This window comes from Lontra canadensis, unplaced genomic scaffold, assembly GCF_010015895.1.
Source record: "Lontra canadensis isolate GAN:19392208 unplaced genomic scaffold, GSC_riverotter_1.0 scaffold494, whole genome shotgun sequence".
Classification (NCBI taxonomy): domain Eukaryota; kingdom Metazoa; phylum Chordata; class Mammalia; order Carnivora; family Mustelidae; genus Lontra; species Lontra canadensis.
Window position 1 is genome coordinate 26,092 of NW_022631486.1, and position 22,743 is coordinate 48,834.

Consider the following 22,743-nt stretch of genomic DNA (forward strand, 5'->3'; position numbering starts at 1 on the left):
AGTACATACTGTGCGATTCCATGACTACAAAACTCTAGAAAATGTAAACTAATCTACAGTGAGAGAAAACAAATCACTAGTTACTTGGCATAAAGGGGTAGGCGTGAGGAATTGCAAAGCACACTGAAACACTTGGGGTAATGGATATGCTCTCTATCTTGCTTGTGATGATGGTTTCCTGCGTGCCGAAACTCATCAAATTGCATGTACACTTTAATATGTACACTATATTGTGTCAATTATACCTCCTTCATTTTTATTTATTTAAGATTTTATTTATTTGGGAGAGAGAGAGAGAGAAAGCAGGCATAAGAGCGCACAAGCAGGGGGAACAGCAGAGGGAGAGGGACAAGCAGACTCCCCACTGAGCTGGAAGCTCAACATGGGGCTCCACCCCTGGACTCTGGGATCATAACCCAAGCCAAAGGCAGATGCTTAACTGACTGAAGTATGCCTAGGTGGCCTTTTAAATATGAATAATAATAAAATAATAACTTACATGTGTTATTGGTGAAAAGTAAAACAAAAGGCAGAATATTTTTGGAGGTCAATTTGGTACCACCTATTTTCAAGGACACTTTCCATTTCAAGGAATTCACCCTATAAGTAATATAGTACAGGTTTCCCAAAAAAAAATTATGTACAAAGATAGTCTCTGCACTAATATTTTTTATACACTACAAAATAATCCAAATATCCATCAAAGGGGGATTGGTTAAGTTATATAAACATCATATAAACCACGTTATATAATTCTACATACATTGATATGGAAAGATAATCCACACGATGTTAAGTGAAAAGGCGGGTTAAATAATAGCCTGTACAATATTTGGCTATTTGTAAGAAAGGAAAAAACTGTTACCCAATCCCTTCTAGTTGTATATTCACCAAAAAAGACATCATTAATTTGTTTATAGGAAAGATCTCAGGTTCTGAGGATCCTCAAAGATACTTTTTCCTTCAAACAGATCAATATTTTTGTTAAAAAGCAAGCACCACTCTTAATAAAAACTTAACTAAGAAATAAAATACCCAAAGGTTAGTTTCTAATAAAAGAGAAGTGACAGACTAGAAGCAGTTAAATATAAACCTGGTAATCAGATTCTGAATGAATCAGAAATTTAGAAAATACTTAATATTAGATTGTGAATATAAAAAAGCATATCCTTAAGGAAAAACAGTCACAATTAAAGTTTGATGAACTAAAAAGTCATTTATCATTCTCTGTCCCATATTCTCTCCTCACATGAGAAGGGAGGTATAATTGTTACAAAATTACTATTCATTCTAAAATGTTTAGTTAGATTAAGCAAACCAGTTTTTCCACAGACACATCAAAACAAATCAGTAAAACTGGTTTTGAACACAAGGAAAAAGGATGGCTGTCATAGATCTACTTTAAGAAATGAAGTAAGCTTGTGATCATTATTTGTTCTAACAGAAAAAACAACACAGTTAAAAGCTTAGCTTCTAGACAGTGTTGCTCATAAACCAGAGAAATCATAGTCCTGTGTCCCACTGATTCTGAAGAGAATTTTTTCTCTAGATAAGCACCCCTGATGGCCTACCTGGCTAAAAATAAAGGTAACAAAATTAAAACTGAAAAATAATTGTAACAAACTTAAAAATAATTACTACTGGCTCTATATGCTTAAAATTAAGAAGAGACTGTTATCAAAATTAACCAGGGTAACAAGGATCACATAGGAAACAGCAGACTTTAATAGAAAGTTTCACCTTTTACTTGAATGAGGCTATAGTTTTACAGTTCTCCCCAGAAAATTAGGACATTTAATAGCTATTTAGAGACAAAGAACTTTGAATTGCATTATAAAAGGATAAGACTGTTTCACCAGAGAATTAATTTAATTTACTACATGAATCTGTTAATTAAAATATCCTATAATGTTAAGAAAAAATAGAATAAACCACAACTCCCAACACTTAAATCTTCAATAATGTACATAAAACTACAGGACAGCCTTGCTTTTAGCCTTTTCTACAACTCATAAATGTTTTTCGAGCACACTATTATTGAGTACTGCTCTAGGCACTGGAGCTCCAAGGCAAAGACAAGATCTCTGTTCTCATGGAGCTTCCATTCTACCATAAAATGAGATTCAAAGTGAACAGGAAGTGAAAGGCTTCTTGGAGGACAGGACATTTGAGTAACCTGAAGGACAGGAAAGAGATAGCCATATAACAATGTGGGAACAGAGCTTCCCAGGTAAAGACAATACAAAGTATAAGAGTACTGTAAAATTTTGTTTCATTTTATTTTACTTTATTTCAGAGAGGGTGAGAGAGATAGGGGGAGGGGGAGAGGGAGAGAGAATCTTAAGCAGGCTCCATGCCTGACCTGGGACTTGATCTCACAACCCCAAGATCATGATCTGAGATGAAATTAAGAGTTGGATGCTTAACTGAGCCACTCACGCACCCCAAATACTATAACAATTTTTAATGGGTTATCTCTAAATCAATTTAATAAAATGCATTATCTATGATTCCTATGTGCACTAGTTTGAAAACCACCAATTGAAAAAAAATCCCAAATGGGAAATAAATGGCATGAAATGATCAGGATAGGATTAAAATGAGAATAACATTGGGGTGCCCGGCTTGCTCAGTTGGTAGAGCATAAGACTCCTGATCTCAGGCTTGTGAGCTCAAGCCCCATATTAGGCATAGAGTTTACTTAAAAAAAAAAACAAAAACAATGAGAATAACATTAGCTCATGATAAGAATCAATTTATTGATGCTAACTATATTGTATATACTGTGCTAAATTATATAGTCTCATATTTAGGCTGAAGATATACTGTGAGATATCCACACCATTTAGAATTAACAATACTTAAACTAGCCTTGTGGTCAAAAATGGATGAATAGATAGAGATAGACTTGTCCTTAAATAATACAGAATTTAAAATACCAAGCTAGTATTTCCCTTACTAGACTTCAAAAAATGTTAAGACTCATAATATCTGAGGTTAGTAAGGGTAAGAGCAAAGGCATGCTCTCATTCAATGTAACTGTGCCATAAATTGGTTTAAACTTGTTTTGAATGCAAAATTGTCCCTAGCTACCAAAATTTATGATGTGCATATTCTATGTATTTGCTACACAAAGTCCCATACAATTGCACAAAATTTCATATAAAGATGTTCATTATGTATTGCTTATAGTAGCAAAAAAAAAAAAAAAAAAAAAAACCAAACCTGGAAGTAGTCCAAACATCCACCAATAAGGGATTAAATAAACCATGAAATATCTACAATGATGTGGTATATTATACAGCACTTAAAAAAGTAATGCTGTAGGGGTGCCTGGCTGGCTCAGTCAGTGGAGCATGTGACTCTTGATTTTGGGGTTGTGAGTTCAAGCCCCACTTTGGGGTTTGAACACAGAGATTACTTTAAAAAAATAAAATTCTTTAAAAAAAAAAAGTAATGGTGTAATTTTATTCACGCTGAAATGAAAAATGTCCAATTCACAACATAAAAGGGAAATATCATTTAATGATTTATGTGATTAAATTCTTTTTGTATTAAAAAAGTACACTTATAGGGGCGCCTGGGTGGCTCAGTGGGTTAAAGCCTCTGCCTTCGGCTCAGGTCATGATCTCAGGGTCCTGGGATGGAGCCCCGTATCGGGCTCTCTGCTCAGCAGGGAGCCTGCTTCCCCCTCTCTCCCTGCCTGCCTCTCTGCCTACTTGTGATTTCTGTCAAATAAATAAATAAAATCTTTAAAAAAAAAAAGTACACTTATAAATAATGTACAGAAACAAACATATTTGTATATACAGAGAAAATATCTTGAAGGATATATACTAGCTGTTACCGTGGTTTTTCTCTCTTATGGCTGGAACTGATGAGGAAGGAAAGAAGAGAAAGGGCAAAGAGAAGCCTTCTTTCAAAATTTCAAAACACCTGTGCTACTTTTTTTCCCAAACAGCAAATATGGATTACTTTAGAGAAAGTTTTAAAAATGTCTTTAAAGGGGTGCCTCGCTGGCTCAGCTGGGAGGAACATGTGATTCTTGATCTTGGGGTCATGAGTTCTATCCCCACATTGGGCACAGAGATTAGATACATAAAACTTTTTTTAAAAATGTGTTTAAAAAGTAAAAATAGATTTTGAGTTTATGTACAACTTGGATCTAGGATAATATCTTTCCAGGGCTCTTCCTATCAGGAAACCTAGAAATGGCCCCAAATATTGAACTACATATTATAACGACTTTCCTTAAAAAGAATTTCATTCTCATTACAATTAATAGAGGGCCATAATACAAAGCTAGTATATTTAGGGTATCTTTAAGCTATACTTCAGTGACATTCTATCATGTAAAATAAAGTCTAATGTGGTTTGCAAAGCCTTCCAGGATTGAGTCAACCCTAAGCTTCGACAAGTTTAATATTCATGTTACTTACCTGTAGTTCCTGTTAAAATATAGATTCGGATCCAGGAGTCTGTGATGAGCCTTTTCTAAAAGTTCTGCAGACCACACTCAGGAGCAAGGATCTAGTCCTGAACCACACCATTCCCCCACACATTAATTTAGTGAATTACCGCTCTTCCACACACACCATGTTCTTCATACCTCTGTCCTTTTTCTATCTTATTCTTTGTCAAAAATGGTTTTCCCCTCACCTCCACCACTTCAAAAACTTTTACTCTGTTACTATTTTAGTCCAAATGTCACAAATATTTCGGGCACATGGACATGCTACTTCTTTTGCATTCCAAGATCCCTAAGCAATATGTTCAACTCACCACATTTGTTATTTACATGTCCATCTCCCAATGAGACATTGACTTTAAGAGCAGAAAATATCTACTTTTAGTACATAGATATTCAATAAATGTTTTCTGAGTCCAAGTCATTAAGGTATCAATGCCACCATCTTTGAAATCATAGTGTCACAATCACTTTTATTCTGTAACATTTTCTTTGAAGGAATATTCAGCAAAAAATACTGCCAAATTATTGACAGTAATCTCTAAAGTATAAAACAACATTCATATTCAAAATTAAAGTAAAATATAATACTATTTGATGTTTATGTTAATGGGGGAAGATAGTCACATTAATTTCTCATTTTTTTTGGAGTTAAAAAGGACAAAACAAAGACTGTCCCCTTTAGTGATAGTCTTTTAAGTACCTGAAGCAAAATAAAAATGGCATCAAATTTCTAATTTACCTAACAGTCCTAATAAATTAGGACTTTTACTATATTTTAAAAATAAATGATAAAATAGTATCTTAGATCAAATGCATACACCCTCTCTTTATCACTCACCTTCCTCGTCTATCCATTTCATGGTGAAAAGCTGTTCATTGTCAAAGGAACACATATCTCGAACCTCACTGCAAAGGCCCTCGAAGGAGATTGAAGGTTCAAAATGTGTTATCATGATATCTCTGAAAAAGAAAAAGAGTTTTAAGTTTGAAGATAACTGAAACTAATGATGTTCTACATACTACTGAATGCCTGGCAATCTGAAGGACGTCAGATATTTTGTGAGTGTGTATCATTGCATTGCTTCCGGTAGACGATCTCTGTAAAGTAAAAAAAAAAAAAAGAAGAAAAAAAGAAAAACCCATATCAATAATTTCAAAAATAAAAAGAGTAGAATGTTAACTAAATTGAATTTAAATTAAACATTTTAAAATAAAAAATAAAAATAGTGGATTTGTGAGAAACTTCAATTCAATCTCCCTCCTCCTTCAGGAAGCCCACCTTAACTGCTCTGACGGTCGTCCCACTTTGCTTTAATATTAGTTTTCAGGAGCACACTCTTCTGTGAGGCACTGCACTCCACAGATGAACAGCTCAGTTATTGATTAGTTTCTGCCTTATATATAATTGAAATCTGTTCTAATCGCTGACTCCAGATCTCCTCTCCCTAAGAAGTCTATCCTTCGTCTAAGAGATGGCTCTTCAATAACTGGACAAAGCTCTGTCATGTCCTCTTCCTCAGCCCCCACTTCCACAGATTAACCATCCATGAGACTGTCATCCATTCTTTGTATGGCATGATTTTTAGACTTCACACCTTCATTTTCACCTTTTCCCAAAGAACTCCCATTTGTCCCAATTGGTTTTATAATATGACTAATGTTTTAAGGTAGATATGCAGAAAACATAGGAATAGACATAAAAGTGTATTTATGTTTGTTTTAGTGTTAGATAAGCAACAGTATTCAAATAAATCTACCTAGCAGCTACTCACTGTGAAGCCTGAAATCGCAACAGGAGGCCTGGGGTTTCCTACAAGGAGCCACGAGAAGGCTCCCTATGATCTAGTCTAGGCCCAGTAGCCAGCCACAGTATCCTTTCAAATGTTAAGTCAGATAGCCTGAAAGACTCTAATTTAACAAACACTTACAAAGATCTCTAGGTGTCAAACTGTTCTAAGAGTTTTACAGAGTTAATACAGTTCACATCTTTCCTGTTTTAAACTCTTCAAATGTCTTTGTCTCTCATGCAGAGTAACAGTCCCTAGTAGGGTCTACCAGGCGCTGGCTACCTCTCCGACCAACCTCTTCTACTACTTCAACGGGTAAACCAATGTTTATAGTCTACCATCTACCCCAGCTAGAATATAAGTTTGATGAAAGTAGGGATTTTGTTTTGTTCATTATATTCCTAGTGGCCAACACAGTGCCTAGACCCAGTGCTTAGCACAGAATGGATTCTTTTCTTTTTTTTTTTTTTTTGAGATTTTATTTATTTATTTGACAGAGAGAGAGATCACAAGTAGGCAGAGAGGAAGGCAGAGAAAGGGGGAAGCAGGCTCCTTGCCAAGCAGAGAGTCCAATGCAGGGCTCAATCCCAGGACCCTGAGACCATGACCCAAGCTGAAGGCAGAGGCTTAACCTACTGAGCCACCCAGGTGCCCCACAGAATGTATTCTTGAGAAATATTCACGGAAGAAAGGAAGAACTGTGAACACACATGGGTAGCTTGAACACAGAGCACAGAGAAGGAAATAAGGAGTTTAGAATTTTAAGTCATCTGTAAAAAAGTTAAAAAAAACTATAGTCTTTAGGGGCTGTCAAAGGTAAGCAGAGAGCTGAGCATGGAAACTGACTGGCCTTTTCTTGAGAATCATTCTAAGCAACTCAGAACTTTCTGCCCCTGCCTCTGAGAACCCTCTTGCCTTGGCTTTCATAATACTATGCCACCCTGGTTCTCTGTCTGCTTTTCTGAACTCTAGTCTCTTTCGGTCGTCAATCACAAGATACTCTTTACACCCTCTCTCACATTCATCCTCTGTCACTCTTTCTTTCTCTCTAAACCTAATTCACATTCAGTGTTTTAACTACTATCTCTATGTAGTGGGTCTCTTAAATCTGTAATTCCAGCTCTCTGTGTGTGGTATTTAAGTTTTTTAATAATCTGGTTCTATTCTCAAATTGAACCCATCCCCAACACATATACTCTACGACAGACATCTGGTTTACTCATGACCTTCACACAGAAGACCTTGATGATCCAAGTTTTAATTCTGACCTTTCCTCAGTTCAAGGCCCAGTTTATATGGGGAGGTGGGGATCAATTCTTTAACTGGTATTTCAACATGAACTTCCATTAAACCTTTTTCAACCACACAAGCCCAATGGTCTACATTTCTAAACCTGTCCAACATGTATCCTATGTTCCATCTTCTGTTATTTAACTCATACACTGGTGACACATCCTCAACTAAATCGTACACAACTGGAAGATAAGAATTCTCATACTGTTTCACAGATTCACATAACTATTAACATCATAAGGACTTAAACGTTTCTTAACGGACTGTAGAAGAAATACTCTCTAGGAGAAAACCATCTTCCAGAAAACACACTTTTGACAGGGTACTATCCCGGTTTATGTTTCCTTTGCTATAAGCATTCATAGAATACTGAATGTGGTCCAGGTATCTAAACAAACTGTATCTTATATGACATTCACAATAACTGTCAAACTAGACAGACTAAACCTATTTTACAGATTTAAAAAGCAAAGCACAAAGGAATATTTGCCAGTCTCTCCCAGTTAAAATATAGACTATGGGGGCACCTGGGTGGCTCAGTGGGTTAAAGCCTCTGCTTTCAGCTCAGGTCATGGTCCCAGGGTCCTGGATCGAGCTCCACATCTGGCTCTCTGCTCGGCGGGGAGTCTGCTTCTCTTTCTGCCTACCTCTCTGCCTACTTGTGATCTCTGTCAGATAAATAAAATCTTTAAAAAAAAATAGAATATGAATTCAAATCCAAATCTAATGACACCTGGGGTGGACACTGTGCTCTGACCCATCCCCTCCCCAACTAACCTTTTAAAAGCAACACACAAAAGCAACAAATGCCTCTGGTTTAATATGGCAGAGGGAACACACATCTGTATCTCTTCATTCGAAGGGACCATGGAACTTCAGAAAACTGAAATGGCGGGGCGCCTGGGTGGCTCAGTGGGTTAAAACCTCTGCCTTCAGCTTGGGTCATGATTCCAGTGTCCTGGGATAGAGCCCCGCATTGGGCTCTCTGCTCAGCAGGGAGCCTGCTTCCTCTTCACTCTGCCTGCTTCTCTGCCTACTTGTGATCTCTGTTAAATAAATAAATAAAATCTTTAAAAAAAGAAAGAGAGAGAAGAAAACTGAAATGCCAAATTATCTAAGTCTTAGAAGTCAGAAAAGGCACCAGCAGTGGACCAGAAAGTAAAAATCCCAGATGACTGAAAACAGATGAAATAAAAGTGGTGAAGAAAACGTACCAGCCCCAAACAACAAAGTTAAGAGGAACCTTTAAAAGAGAAAAGTTTTATTTATGCAAGATTACTTTTCCTTCTTTAAGCATCTGATCATACTACTTGGCTCTTTAAGTACTTAATACCTACATAAGCATTCATTTTAAATTTGTTTTGTTTTGTTTTTAAAAGATTTTATTTATTTATTTGAGAGAGAGAGAGCACACGTGCGTGCACCAGTTGGGGGTAGGGAGCAACAAAGGGAAAGGGACAATCAGACTCCCTGCTGAGTGTGGGAGTCCAATGCAGGGCTTGATTCCAGGACCTGGAGGATCATGATCTGAGCTGAAGTCAGATGTTTAACCAACTGAACCAGCCAGTTGCACCAGACTTTATTTTTGAGTAGTCTCTACACCCAACATGGGGCTTAAACTCACAACCCCAAGATCAAGGTCACACACTCCACCAACTAAGCCAGTTCGGCAACTCATAAATGCTTTTAACAATTGCTTTAAACTGGGCGCCTGGGTGGCTCAGTGGGTTAAGCCGCTGCCTTCGGCTCAGGTCATGATCTCAGGGTCCTGGGATTGAGTCCCGCATCGGGCTCTCTGCTCAGCAGGGAGCCTGCTTCCTCCTCTCTCTCTGCCTGCCTCTCTGCCTACTTGTGATCTCTCTCTGTCAAATAAATAAATAAAATCTTAAAAAAAAAAAAAAAAACAATTGCTTTAAACAGAAATTTGTAAGTTAAAGAAGAGAACAATGTTACAAACTTTTAGAATGTAAAAATTTCTAAGAAAAATCAAGATGTGGAGAAATTTTATTTTCAAAATGTTTCTTAGTAGAGAGTCAATACTCTATCTAAAATTAATAATTTAAAAATAAAAACAGGGAACAAGAAAAATCCAAATGGGGGCACCTGGGTGGCTCAGTCAGTTAAGTGTCTGCCTTTGGCTCATGTCATGATCCCCAGGGTCCTAGGACTGAGTCCCACAAGGGGCTCCCTACTGAGCAAGGAGTTTGCTTCTTCCTCTCCCTCTGCCCCTCTCCCCATTCGTTCTTTCTCTCTAATAAATAAATAAAATCTTAAAAAAAAAAAGAAAGAAAAAGAAAAACCAAATAACCCAAATAAAAGATGGGCAAAGGACTTGAACCGACATTTCTCCAAAATGATATACAAACAGCCGACAAGCTTATGAAAAGATGTTCAGCATAGCTAAACATTAGGGAGATACAAATCAAAACCATAATGAAATATCACCTCACACTCATTAGGATAACTACTATCAAAAAAACAAAACAAAACAAAACAGAATAACAAGTGTTGACAAAGATGTGGAGAAACAGAAGCCCTGTGCACTGTTGGTGGGAATGTAAAACAGTGCAGCAGTTATAAGAAACAGTATGGAGGGTCCTCAAAAAATTAAAAACAGAATTTCCACTTGATCCTGTAATTCCACTTCTGGGTACAGGTCCAAGAGAACAGGACATAGGGACTCCAACAGGTATTTGTACACCCATGTTCATAGTGGCATTACTTTCAATAGCCAAAAGATGGAAGCAACCCAAGTGTCCATTAAAAGAGAAATGGATAAACAAAATGTGATCTATAAACACAAAGGAATATTATTTAGTCTTCAAGGAAATTCTGGGACACCGGGCTGGAGCAGTCAGCGGAGCATGTGGCTCTTGATCTCAGGGTCCCGAGTTAGAGCCCCATATTGGGTGCAGAGATTACTTGAATGAATGAATGAATGAACAAACAAATGAATGACTGAATATAAGGACATTCTGACATATGCATGAATCTTGAAGACATTATGTTAAGCGAAATAGGCCAGTCATAAAAAGACAAATACTGTGTGAATCCACTCAATTGGAACAGTGGTTCCCAGGGGGTGGGGGTGCGTGGAAATGGGGAATTATTCAATAGGTACAGTTTCAGTTTTACAAAATGAAAAAGTTCTAGAGATTGGTTACACAACAATGTGAATATAGTTAACACTACTGAATTGTACACTTAAAAATGGTTAAGATGTAAATTAAGTGGTTTTTTTTTAACCACAATTAAAAAGAAAAGCAGAAGAAGGTACATTATTTAAGTTACAAACATAACGATTAGAAGAACTAAAAACCAGGAGAGACAGTGACAAAGAAGTACTAAATTCCTCATCTTTCATATTGAACAACGGATATAATAAAACAAAACAAAATTTTCAAGATTTTTTTTTTAATTTATTTTTTTGAGAGAGCGAGCATGGGGAGTGGGAAAGGGACAGGAGAGGAAAGATTCGTCAGCAGGTTCCATACCCAGCATGGAGGCCAACACTGGCTTATCTCAGGACCCTGAGATTGTAACCTGAGCTAAAATCAAGAGTCATATGCCTAACCGACTGATTCACCCAGGCACCTCAAAACAAAACAAAATTTTAAAAGTAGTTAACTCTGGGTAGTGGAACTGGGGAATGGGGAGAGATCAGAGATGGAAAGAAGATGTGCTTTGTACTTAGACTCTTCTGAATGGTATAGATAATCATTAATTTCTCTACCATATAAAGGTATGATTTTATTATAAAATTTGCTTTCTAGTAAAAAATATAAACAAAATATTTTTAAAATTTTTAAAATGACTATTATTAATAAAATTGTTTTAAATATTTTAAAATTTTATTTTTAAAAAAGAAAATAAAAATAGAAAATAGTTCCTTCTTCTAACAACATTATTAAGAGATATGCTAACCTTAAAACAACTTTGGGGGGGGGGGTTGTTCAATTTTATTTATTTTTAATATTATTTTTTTTCTTCCAAGCTTTTATTTAAATTCAAGTTAGTTAACATATAGTGTAGTATTGGTTTCAGGAGTAGAACTTCGGGATTCATCACTTCAACACCTCATGCTCATCACAAGCACCCTCCTTAATACCCATCACCCACTTTGCCCATTCCCCCCACCTCCCCAGCAATTTTTCTTTCAAAATACCCTCAAGGTCATTAGTATAAGGGAGTAAAAGTTGAAAGAATGTATTTTAGAATTAAATAAGTAAAGGCTCCTGTAGACTTTCTCTGGCAAAGAACAAGTATGGCATTGTATTTTTTGAAGGCAAGGGAAAAAAACTAGTATCAGATATGATCAAAATGTGACTTCCTTATTAAGGTCCACATGAACTTAAAATTAACACATATGTAAGCATGTCTGTAAACAATAGGGATTTTTAAGGAATCTTATTTTGCAAGAGCTAAAAAATATTTATCAGAATATTTTTTAAATAATCCTTAAAAAACATAAGTACAAACATCCTAAAGAGACTCAGTGAAGGAGTCATGCTTTATCAACTGCCACTCCTTAAGTTCCAGGAACTAAAACATTTAAGGGAGTTTTATATAAACACTTCTCTAAGTAATTGAAAAAGCACCATGTTCATACCCTCTGCAAACACCAGATCCTTATTATAGCCCTAAAGCTAAAAATGAGCTACAAAATAAAGATATTACTTTCTAAAGGTATAAAACAAATTATGCATGAAAGATTTTTTTTTCTGGTTTTAACTTCAGTGTTAGCATAAATTATCTTACCACTGGTCTTCGACAGAATATAGTCTACTTCACCACAAAAATTCCCAAAATGGCAAATTTAGATATAGTTTTAGCTGAATTTTTAAAAAAGAAAAAAAAGGCAGTCTTAATTTTGCTACTGGGCTTCAGAAGACGAACTGCTTTAAGCATTCATTATGTTCCATGTTCTAAAATATAGAATCTAAAGTTTTTCCGTAGGACTAATTGCTTTTAAAAATAAACCTGAAAAAAAAAAAAGCAACCACCAGTTCAGTCCTTCTGCTATCTCAAAATAAGCTTTTCTCCAAAATTAAATGTAGTATAAAGAGAAAAAAGTCTTATTTGTAATCACTGATATAATAGATTTAGGCAGAATTATCCATGGATGGTAAAATCACTGGGTTAAAAGTTCTGAGGAAAGAGAATATTCATACAATCTCATAGTACCATTCCTCAAATTAATTTATTCATAAAAAGTCATAAAGCAACTGCCATTTTTAAATGATCATGATGATAAATAGGGCCCTGACTGGTGCAGTTGGTTTAGTGTCCAACTCTTACTTTCAGCTCAGGGTCATGGTCTCAGGGTCATGAGATTGAGGTGACCCCCGCCGCCCCCAGGCTCTGAGCTCAGGGAGGAGTCTGCTGGAATTTCTTTTTCCCTCTACCTCTGCCCCTCCCTGTGCTTGCTCACTCTCTCTGTGCTCTCTCACTCTCTCTCAAGTGAATTAAAAATCTTAAAAAAGAAAACTGGCTCAAAAAGAACTGTGAAATAAGACTTTGACAAAAAAGCAAAAAAGTGATTTTAAAAAGCCCCATCCATATAGTAAAAGGAAAAAAAAATTCTCTGAAGGGTTAAGACTCAGCTTTGTGCTGTGGCTTACTAAGCCTCAACATTACCATCCATACAATGAAGATAATAGTATCTGCCTCTGGATATTGCCGGGAAGATTAATTAAAAATGATGGGGAAACACTCAACATAGTTCTTGGAACAACTGGATACACTATAAAGATTAGTTTCTATGCCTTTTAGCATTCCTCATAGAGGGGGAAAGGAGACTGGGCATCTTTGGAGATAATTTGTGAGATTTTTCTAACTATTGATAATACTTCATTAAGGTAAGAGATCACTGCTGGGGTGCCCAGGTGACTTAGTCAAGCGTCCAACTGTTGATTTTGGCTCAGATCATGATCTCAGAGGGGTGAGATGGAGTCCTACATTAAGCTGGGCATGGACCTTGCTTGAGATTTTCTCTCCCTCTCTCTCCCTCTACCCCTCCCCGCTCCCCCTTTCCCTCTCTTTAAAAAAAAAAAAAAAAAAGATAAAAGATCTCGCTAAAATTCAACACTGTCTAGAAAACCTAGCCAAATAGTTAAGATAAGAAAAATAAGTGAGATATATAGTAAAGAAAAATAAGTGAGATATATATTAAAGAGGCAAAATTGTTATTTGCAGATTATATTATCTAGCTATAAATTCCAAGTTAACTAAGAAATTATTAGAATTAAGGTGACCAGTTAAACTTAAATATTCAAAAATAGATGATATATCATAAGCCCCTGAAAACAAAATATTCCATTCACAAAAAGAACAAAATTATAAAACAATTAAGAATTTAACAGGAAATGTGTAAAATCTAAGGGATAGAAACCTTAGTGAAAAAAAAAAATCAATAAATAGGTATTATACCTCATAGTTAAAAGGCAAAGCTCTATATTATAAAACTATCAGTTCTCACATTAACCTATAAATTCAAAGCAATTCCAAATCAAAATACCAGTAAGATTTTTTCTTTCCTGGGGACACCTGGGTGGCTCAGTCTCTTAAGCGTCTGACTCTTTCAGGTCAGGTCATGATCTCATGGTCCTACAATCGAGTCCTGCATCAGGCCCCAGGCACAAATGGAAGTCTGCTTGTCCCTCTTCCTCTGCTCTTCCCCCTGCTCACTCTTTCTCTCTGGAATAAATAAGTAAAATCTTTAAAAAATAAATAAATAAATAAAGTAAAATTAAAAAAAAAAAAATAAAAGATTTTTTTCCGGAACCTAGAAAAACCTTCAAAAACTACTCTGGAAGAGAAAATAAATATACAAGAACAGCCAAGAAAATGTGGAAATAGAAAATTAATGAAATGACTTTTCCATAGCATATATCAAAACTAACTACAATAATTAAACCAATGGCGGTATGTGCAAAAATATATTTCTCCCCAAAATCAGTGAAAAAGGGCCGCCTGGGTGGCTCAAGTTGGTTGAGTGTATGTCTGCCTTCGGCTGAGGTCATGATCACATGGACGTGGGATAGAGTCCTGCATCTGATTCCCTACTCAGCAGAGAATCTAATTCTCCCTCTCTCTCTTCCTCTGCCTCTCCCTCTGCTCATGTTCACTCTCTCTCTCTCTCTCTCAAATAAACAAAATCTTTTTAAAAAAAAATCAATGAAACAGAATAGAAAGTACTTAAGTTCATCTGAGAAATTTAGTGTGGAATAAAGTTGTCCTTCAGCCCAGTGGTTAAAGAACCTATTCAGTAACAATATTAGAATACACTTTTTTAAAAAAATTAAGTCGTATCAGTACATCACAAACAACTAAACCCCCAAATATCAGATTGATTGAAAAGATAATCGCTTGAAAAACTGCGTAATTAGTATACAAAAAATATTTTTAGATGGGAAATACACATACCTAAGAGAACCCAGAAGCCAAAAAGGGGAAGAAAAAAAAAAAAAAGAAAGAAAGAAACAGATGGATTTGATTAAATTAAAGTGAAAAACTCCAGACAAACAGGTTAGAGAAATGCTGGCAACTTTTTTAACAGACAAAATGTCAATGCCCCTTCAAATAAATTAAAAAAAAAAAAAAAAAAAAAAAGACAGAATCCAAGAGAAAAACTGGGCAAAAGACATGAATAAACAAGCTGCAGAACTACAAATGATCAGTAATGTATAAAAAGATAGCTATAAAAAAAGTTAGCATTTGTTGCCTATTGGGAAAATTTTTATTTATTTTCTTAAGATTTCATTTATTTGAGAGAGAGAGAGCGGGCGAGCGCGCGCACACGCAGGAGCAGGGGGAGGAGCAGAGGGAGAGTGAGAAGCAGACTCCCAGCTGAGCAGGGAGCCCAGTGGAGGGCTTGATCCCAGGACCCTGGGATCAGGACCTGAGCTGAAGGCAGACACTGAACTGATTGAGCCACCCAGGCGCCCCCCACTGGGAAAAACTTTAAAGACCAATAATGTGCAGTTGGGAACACAAGGAAAATACTTCATTTGTACACTGTTGTTTGGAACGTAAATTGGTAGGTGTTTGGAAGACAATTATCAAGTTTTAAAATAGGCAAATTTTGGACCACGTTTGCAAGAATATATATTAAATAAAAAGGATGTTCCTTCAGCATAATTTGAAATACTGATTTAATGAAGGTAATTTTTTATGCTCATCAATCAGGAAAAAGATTAAATTATGGTATAACAATACTATAAAACACTATACATCGATTATAAAGTAAGCAGTTTGCTCTCTATATATGTCTCTAGTTATCCCTGCCTACCTTCACATGGAAAGATGATCATGAATGAAAACAAATCAAGTTGCAGAAACATGTGTAGAAATACAAATCTGTTTACTTGAAAAATAAAAGGGTTTGTGTGCACACAATATCTATACTTAAAGACATTAATATGATGCAGAATATCCCAACTATTAACAATGGATACCATTAGGAAGTGGGGGTGAGAGGGTAGAAGGGGAACTTTCCACTTTAGGTATGTCTGTATTGTTAAAATTTAGTTTTAGTCCTTTGCCTTTGTCATCTACGTTTGGTAACTGTTCACATTTTTGTTTCTATCATCATTCTCAGCCACATTCTTACATAGGTAAGCTGCCAGGTACAGGGCTTGGGACATACAGCAGGCACACAATAAATGACACTTCAGTTAATTCTAGGCATTTCCACCTGGATGCCTGCAAAGATGAAGAACTCAAAATTCAGTTACTTGTTCCACATAATGAATTACCTCCTCTCACTAATCTTTTCCTCCTTTATTCCCTAGTCTCTCTCAAATAAGAAACCTATTGTTGTCAGAATCCCTCTTTTCCCCACAGGCAATCAATGCATAATTCATATTGATTCTACCCCTAAAATCACTGTTCAATCCATATCCTCTTCTCCCCCTCTGATTCTCTCAGCTGGACTACTTCCAAAGCCTCCAAATTAGTCTTCATCCACTGCTAATTCATCACCCATACTGGTTCTAAGAGTGAACCTTCTAAGATGAAAATCTAAGCATGAATCTGTCTTACTTAAAACCCTCACCAAATGAAAAAAAGTCCGAAGCCCAAAGTATGATATTCGAGAATCTTCATGAGTAGTGCTTGTGAACCTCTTCTTAGCCTCACTTCTTATCAGTGCCCACTTCACACTTTATGTCCTAATAAGGAATGACTATGGGACTAACAACTAAACTGATCTGAATTCCCCAAACATACCACGCAGTTGTGCAATGCCTGGAATGACCCTCACCCCACATCTTCATCAACCAGGCAAACCTATTTATCCTTTAAAAGCCTCAAACACTTCATCCTCTAGAAGGATCCATCCCCAATATCCATCCCTGCAAGGACCTTACACATAAACACATACACACTCCTTTATTAACTCTTTTATGTCTGTCCTCCTAAAAGTTCCTCAGTCCCTTGAGGGCAGAGCCTTAGATTAGCCACCTCTACACCCTCTGTCCACCCTAGCACCATGTGCCTACCTTAGAGTAGGCAGCAGGTATTCAACAATATTTATTAAAGTGAGTTTAAACACACTTTAGGTAATACGTGAAATCCTAAGCAAGACTGGAATTTTAAAAATTCAGGTTTTCACTATGCTCACTTCAACCATTAAAAAAAACCCAAACACTCAAGTTACCTTAACAAGAGGGTTGGGAGTTGTACTAGAAAGCTCTCATGGACCTCCAGGAAGAATTTTTTCACAGAAAGCTGCCTCTTCCTCTGCTTTCTCAGACCTGACGTTTGTACCTGGTTGGTGCTGGCCTCACTAGCCTCTCCCTTAACTCTGCAGCTCCAGTCTTCACTGCTACCAAGCAATTTATCTCTGTATTATCTGATTCAAATTTCTGAGAGAGCTATTTTGGTTTTTGGCACCAGGCCACCAAGTCATTTCTCCTCTGATAAAGCTATGAGGAGTTGTCCTGTGGTTAGGTGCCATGCCAGAAGCTCCACGACTAATAACTAACATTCCCCCAACTCCCAATTCAATATACTCTTTGTATTTCCTTAGAACATTCTAGAGATATGCCTTATATTGCTAGAATTATTTTGCAATACTTTTAAAAACAAGTCTTGCCAAGACTTGTTCACAAAAAAATCTTGCATACTTCTTCACTGAACCAGCTATACAATCCAAATACACAAGGAGTTAATCTCCTATTTGTAGATGCGCACAAAAAGAATACTCTAGAATGTTATAACCGTTCAATGGCAGTGGGTTTAAAAAGCATTTTTACAATCTTTCTGCAAAATTTCCCATACATTTATAATGTAAAATGAAATGAGTAGTCCAGACATTTCCTTGTTAAACTCTATCCCATAATATCAAGTAACTTTAATATAAGGATAAGCACATACAATAGCAATTTATCACTAACCAACAAAACCTGTTTCTCTTCCTCCTAACACTACTAGGTAATGATTGAAGAAGGAAGGCTACTCACTGACAAACTCCCATGTCAAGGAAAGAAGGGTGTATAGGCTGTGACACAGTCAGATTTTTTTTTTTTTTTGAAGACTGATTTATTTATTTTAGAGAGAAAGCTTGAGTGCGTGCTGGGGGAGAGGCAGAGGGACAGGAAGAGAGAATATCAAGCAGGCTCCCTACTGAGCAAAGAGCCCCACACTGGGCTCAATCTCATCACCCCAAAATCACGACCTGAGCCAAAATCAAGAGTCAGACAACTGACCAACTGAGCAATCCAGGCACCCCAAACCAGTCGGATTCTCAATGCTATTAATCTGCTGCTTAAAAACTAGAAAAAATCTAATTAAATCTGTTACATCTAGAGGGATGTCACATTTGCACTAAGAACAAATTTAACTGAATGAGAGAACACTATACACGTCTTTGAAAGGAGAAGGCAATTGATTCACTAAAAAATTCTGGCTATTCCAAGATTCATGTTCATTGGAAAGAAATACTGTTACAAGGGGATAGGAGAAAACTTTCCAATAATAGCCTTTCATAAGATCTGAAAGAATAGCAACTTTTTTCAAATGCACATTATCCTTACATTTCTTGATACAAAAGAAGAATTTTCTATTTTAAAATCAGGTAGGTGTTCTAGTTAGCCTACCTGTTTATTAGCTACCCTCACTGGTGACTCATTTTAGTTTCATCTGTAGTAATGAGCAGCTGACTATGTAATATCAAAACCACCAGTTTAGACTATTGTTAATAAACATATAATCTTAACAGATCTAATTTCAGGGGACAGAAATTGGTACAATTTAGAGAGTGCTGATGTTGTCTTTAAATGAGGATTGAAATGAAGGCACTGTTAGAAAGCTTTCAATGAATAAAAAGCAATAAAGGGCAAGGGATTGATTCTTTCATTCTTTAACAAAAATTCATAGATTTTTTTTTTAAAGATTTTATTTATTTATTTGACAGAGAGAGACACAGCAAGAGAGAGAACACAAGCAGGGGAGTGGGAGAGGGAGAAGCAGGCTTCCTGCTAGGCAGAGAGCGCGATGCTGGGCTGAATCCCAGGACCCTGGGATCATGACTGAGCCGAAGCCAGATGCCCAAATTCATAGATTTTAAAAAATAAAATGTTAACTTGAATGTTTTGGAGAAATTTTAGTCAGGCACTTAAAGGGTTATATGTTCTTTTTTATTGTCTTTTATAAAAATAATTGTAGCAATAAGCCAAGACAATATGACACCTACATTCCTGAAATATAACAGACTTTGATTTCTTTCCAAAGGAGAAGTTTATGGTAATTTTAATTTACTAACTAGGCCTATTTCCATTTGTCAAACCAGTAAAAATGGGGGGGGGGGGCTAAATTTCTTCCTCTTCATAGTTAAAATCATTGGAAACTATTTAAATTTAATAAGACAAGAATTTATATTGTTTAGGGGCACCTGGGTGGCTCAGTGGGTTAAAGCCTCTGCCTTCGGCTCAGGTCATGATCCCAGGGTTCTGGGATCGAGCCCCGCATCGGGCTCTCTGCTTGGCAGGGAGCCTGCTTCCTCCTCTCTCTCTGCCTGCCTCTCTGCCTACTTGTGATCTCTGTCAAACAAATAAATAAAATCTTAAAAAAAAAAAAGAATTTATATTGTTTAAAGTCATAAATGTAAACCAAAGAACTGAAAATAATAGTTTAACAATCAAAAATTGAGAAGCACCAACCAGGAGAAGGGCAAACAAAAGGCAGTGTTCACCCAATTTCTAATCTTTGAGAGGATGGGATTAAAAGGTACTATCTAAAGTTGAATCATGAAACAGCAGTATAACTTTTAAAGTAATAAAGTCAACTGCCAGAAGAACAGAAATAAACTGTTAACAGCATACCTCTGGAAGTTGGGACAATGGGATTAAAGTCACTTATTTTATACCTCTGTACAATTTTCATATTCCTACCATGTGAGTATATTCATTTAATCCAGTTTTTTAAAATGTCTATAATGAGACACCCTAAAAAAAAAAAAACCAAACACCTACTATATATTTCATTCTCTAGGCCTAATAACTCATGGACTGTCAACTTTGTAAAATGGAAAGTGAGGTGACTCTCTGGGTGGCTCAGCCGGTTGTGTCTGCCTTCAGCTCAGGTCAAGTGTCTGCCTTCAGCTCAGGTCGTGGTCCCAGGATCCCAGAATTGAGTCCCAAGTCCTGCTCCCAGCTCAGTGGGGAGCCTCCTTCTCCCTCTCCCTCTACTGTCCCCCTGCTTGTGCTCTCTCACTGTCAAATAAAATCTTACTTAAGAAAAAAGCCTATATGACCAGTCACTATTCTAAAAAAAAAAAAAAAAAAAGTAAAGTGAAATACCTCATCTATCAAGTTAAAGGTAAGATAAAGGAAGCAAAAACTTTTTTCCCCCACATTGCAAAGTTCATAGCTGACCATATTCAAGTCAAAACAGCTCTTGGGACCACTACAAACTTTTAAAAAACAGGCACACACACTTCTAGGTATTGTTTTAAACTGAAGACCTCCTTGATCAATTTAAGCAAAAACACTGATACTGTCCAAAATAATTCTTGTAAACTACAGCTGAATACAGTCAACCTAATAAACAAGAAGTCAGAGGCTACATGGCAGCAAGAGAACTAGTAAGTCGTTATATCAAACCAATAACACATTTTAGGGCTTCCATTTCCTTTGAAATCAAAACAAGAGAGGCTTTTTTTTTTTTTTTTTTTTAAAGTTTGCTATCTTCACTGATCCCCTCCGGAATGTAAAAGTATGCATTGCAGTTTCAACCTCCTAGTGCTTGAGTTTTTTTTAAGCAATTTACTTCTGCTTGGACAAACAATCAGACAGGCCAAAGCCACTGGGTTTTCTGTTAACCCTTAACTTCAAATCTTCATGTTCACACTAACATTTCACCTCTCTAAAGCTACTAAATATAATTATCTCGTATTTCAAACCACAACTGAATTCAAGAGAAGGGGGATATGTCCATCAGGTCACTGATTATACACTATGATTTAATACAACCATACTAGGACTGGGTTATTACTGGTGTAAGCACAGGAGTTGTAACAGGTAATAATATGCGTAAAGATCACAGATTTTAAAACTATGCCTTGGTTCATCTTCTCTCCTTGCAGTATCTCCCCCCATCAATGGTCCTTGAAGCAACACTGACAAAGAAGCATTCACAGTTTTAATTTACACATATACAGCTTAATCTCGGGGAGACATAAGTACCTAATGCACATCCCTAAAAACCATCAATTTTACTCTTAAATAGTAACTCCTATGTCTAATACACAGGCAGCCTGACCACAGTCCGGATACACTTTGTGAACAGTTCTAGGCGAGGAAGGTAAACCTGACTTAGAGAACCAGAGGCTTTAGGCCTTCTGGTAATCCAAAGAACCAGCAAACTAAAGCGGTCCTGTCTTTCAAGCCTAGAGCAAACTTAGTTCACTGAGGCATCACTCGGAATCAAATCGCAACCCCAAACACATTCAGACTTCATGACGTAAAGCCCTTGTAAATCTCTTAGTAGGCGAGTCTCTCTCGAACCCACCAGGTGGACCTGCTCCATTCCAAGACTCCTCCCTCGGACCCTAGTCCGGAGCCATCAGCCGCGCGACTCCCGGGCGCCCTGAAACACACCTTGGGGTGCCCCAACGCAGCGCCCCATGGTCCTCCCCCGACCACTTGGTCACCCATCCTGCGTCCCTAGAGGCTCCCGCCCGGACCCATTCGCCCACATCTCCAGCCCCTCACCCTCCCCGCCTCCAGTCCAAGTGGAGCGGGCCTTTCCCCTCCCTTCCCCCCCCCCCCCCCACTCTTGGACACCCCCCCGCGATAGTAGGCTTTCACCCGGACCTGGTGGGAATGGTCCCCGCTGCCGCCGCCTGCGATCGGGTGAGACATGGTACTGCTGTCCCTCTGGGTCGGCATCTCCTTACTCCCCCGCCTCAACGCGGGAGGCCGAGGGTGCGGGGGGCGCGCCGGGCGCCGTGGGGGGACTCCGCTGCCCGAGCCTCTTCCAGAGGCGCGGCTGCCGCTTGCTTACCTGTCCACTCCGCCCGCGGCGCGGACCCAAGGGTCGCCTCGCCGGGGCAGCCGGAACCGCGCGGCTCCTCCCGCCGCCCGGGCCCAGCACGCCTCCCCACTCCGGTCCCTCCCACCTCGCTCGCTCCAAAGGCCCACATTCCGGGGGAGGGCGGGCGCAACCATCGATACATCTCAAGGAGCCTCACCGCCCGGCTGCACCATTCTTACGGGGGCTAGGAAAAGGGGGAGAGAGGATGGGAGACGCAGCCTGTCACATCACACGGGCCGGAAGGGAGAACTTCTTGGGAGCTGTGACTGAGAGAATGCCAAAGTTCTCCCTACAAAGCCCCCTTCCTGCAGGGAAAACATTAGGGGACAAGACGGCAGCATCTCACCCCGGTTTCCCAACTTGGTTGCGTCCGCGGTCAGCCGACTGGGGACTGGGATAGATTAGCCCTGCCGGGTTTCTGGGATTTGGAGTCCCGATGGGATTCTGGGACTGGAGGTTCTTTACGTCGGAAACCATCCTCCCCGTTCTCTCGAACTGAGTCTGTCTCCGGCTTGCACGCCGCGGCGAGGGTTCGGCTTGAAATCCCGAATCCAGCTTGGGCATCTGAGGTCACTGGAAATGATTGGGCTTCGTCACGATCTACAGTTTGTCGCCTGATGAATTCTCCCTTCCAATTGCATAAATCATCTCAATTAT

General features: G+C 38.0%; 1 protein-coding gene across 1 annotated transcript in view; it reads right to left on the minus strand.

Moving 5' to 3' along the window:
• Positions 1-22,243, minus strand: part of LOC116863055 (protein kinase C iota type-like) — a 44,273-nt gene extending 22,030 nt beyond the window's left edge. The window contains exons 1-3 of the mRNA XM_032850554.1: positions 22,057-22,243; positions 21,839-21,895; positions 5,310-5,429 (exon numbers count right to left, since the gene is read on the minus strand). Coding sequence (XP_032706445.1) covers positions 5,310-5,429; positions 21,839-21,895; positions 22,057-22,228 — 349 coding nt within the window. The 5' untranslated portion in view covers positions 22,229-22,243. The remainder of the gene's footprint in view (positions 1-5,309; positions 5,430-21,838; positions 21,896-22,056) is intronic.
• Positions 22,244-22,743: the final 500 nt, after the last annotated feature.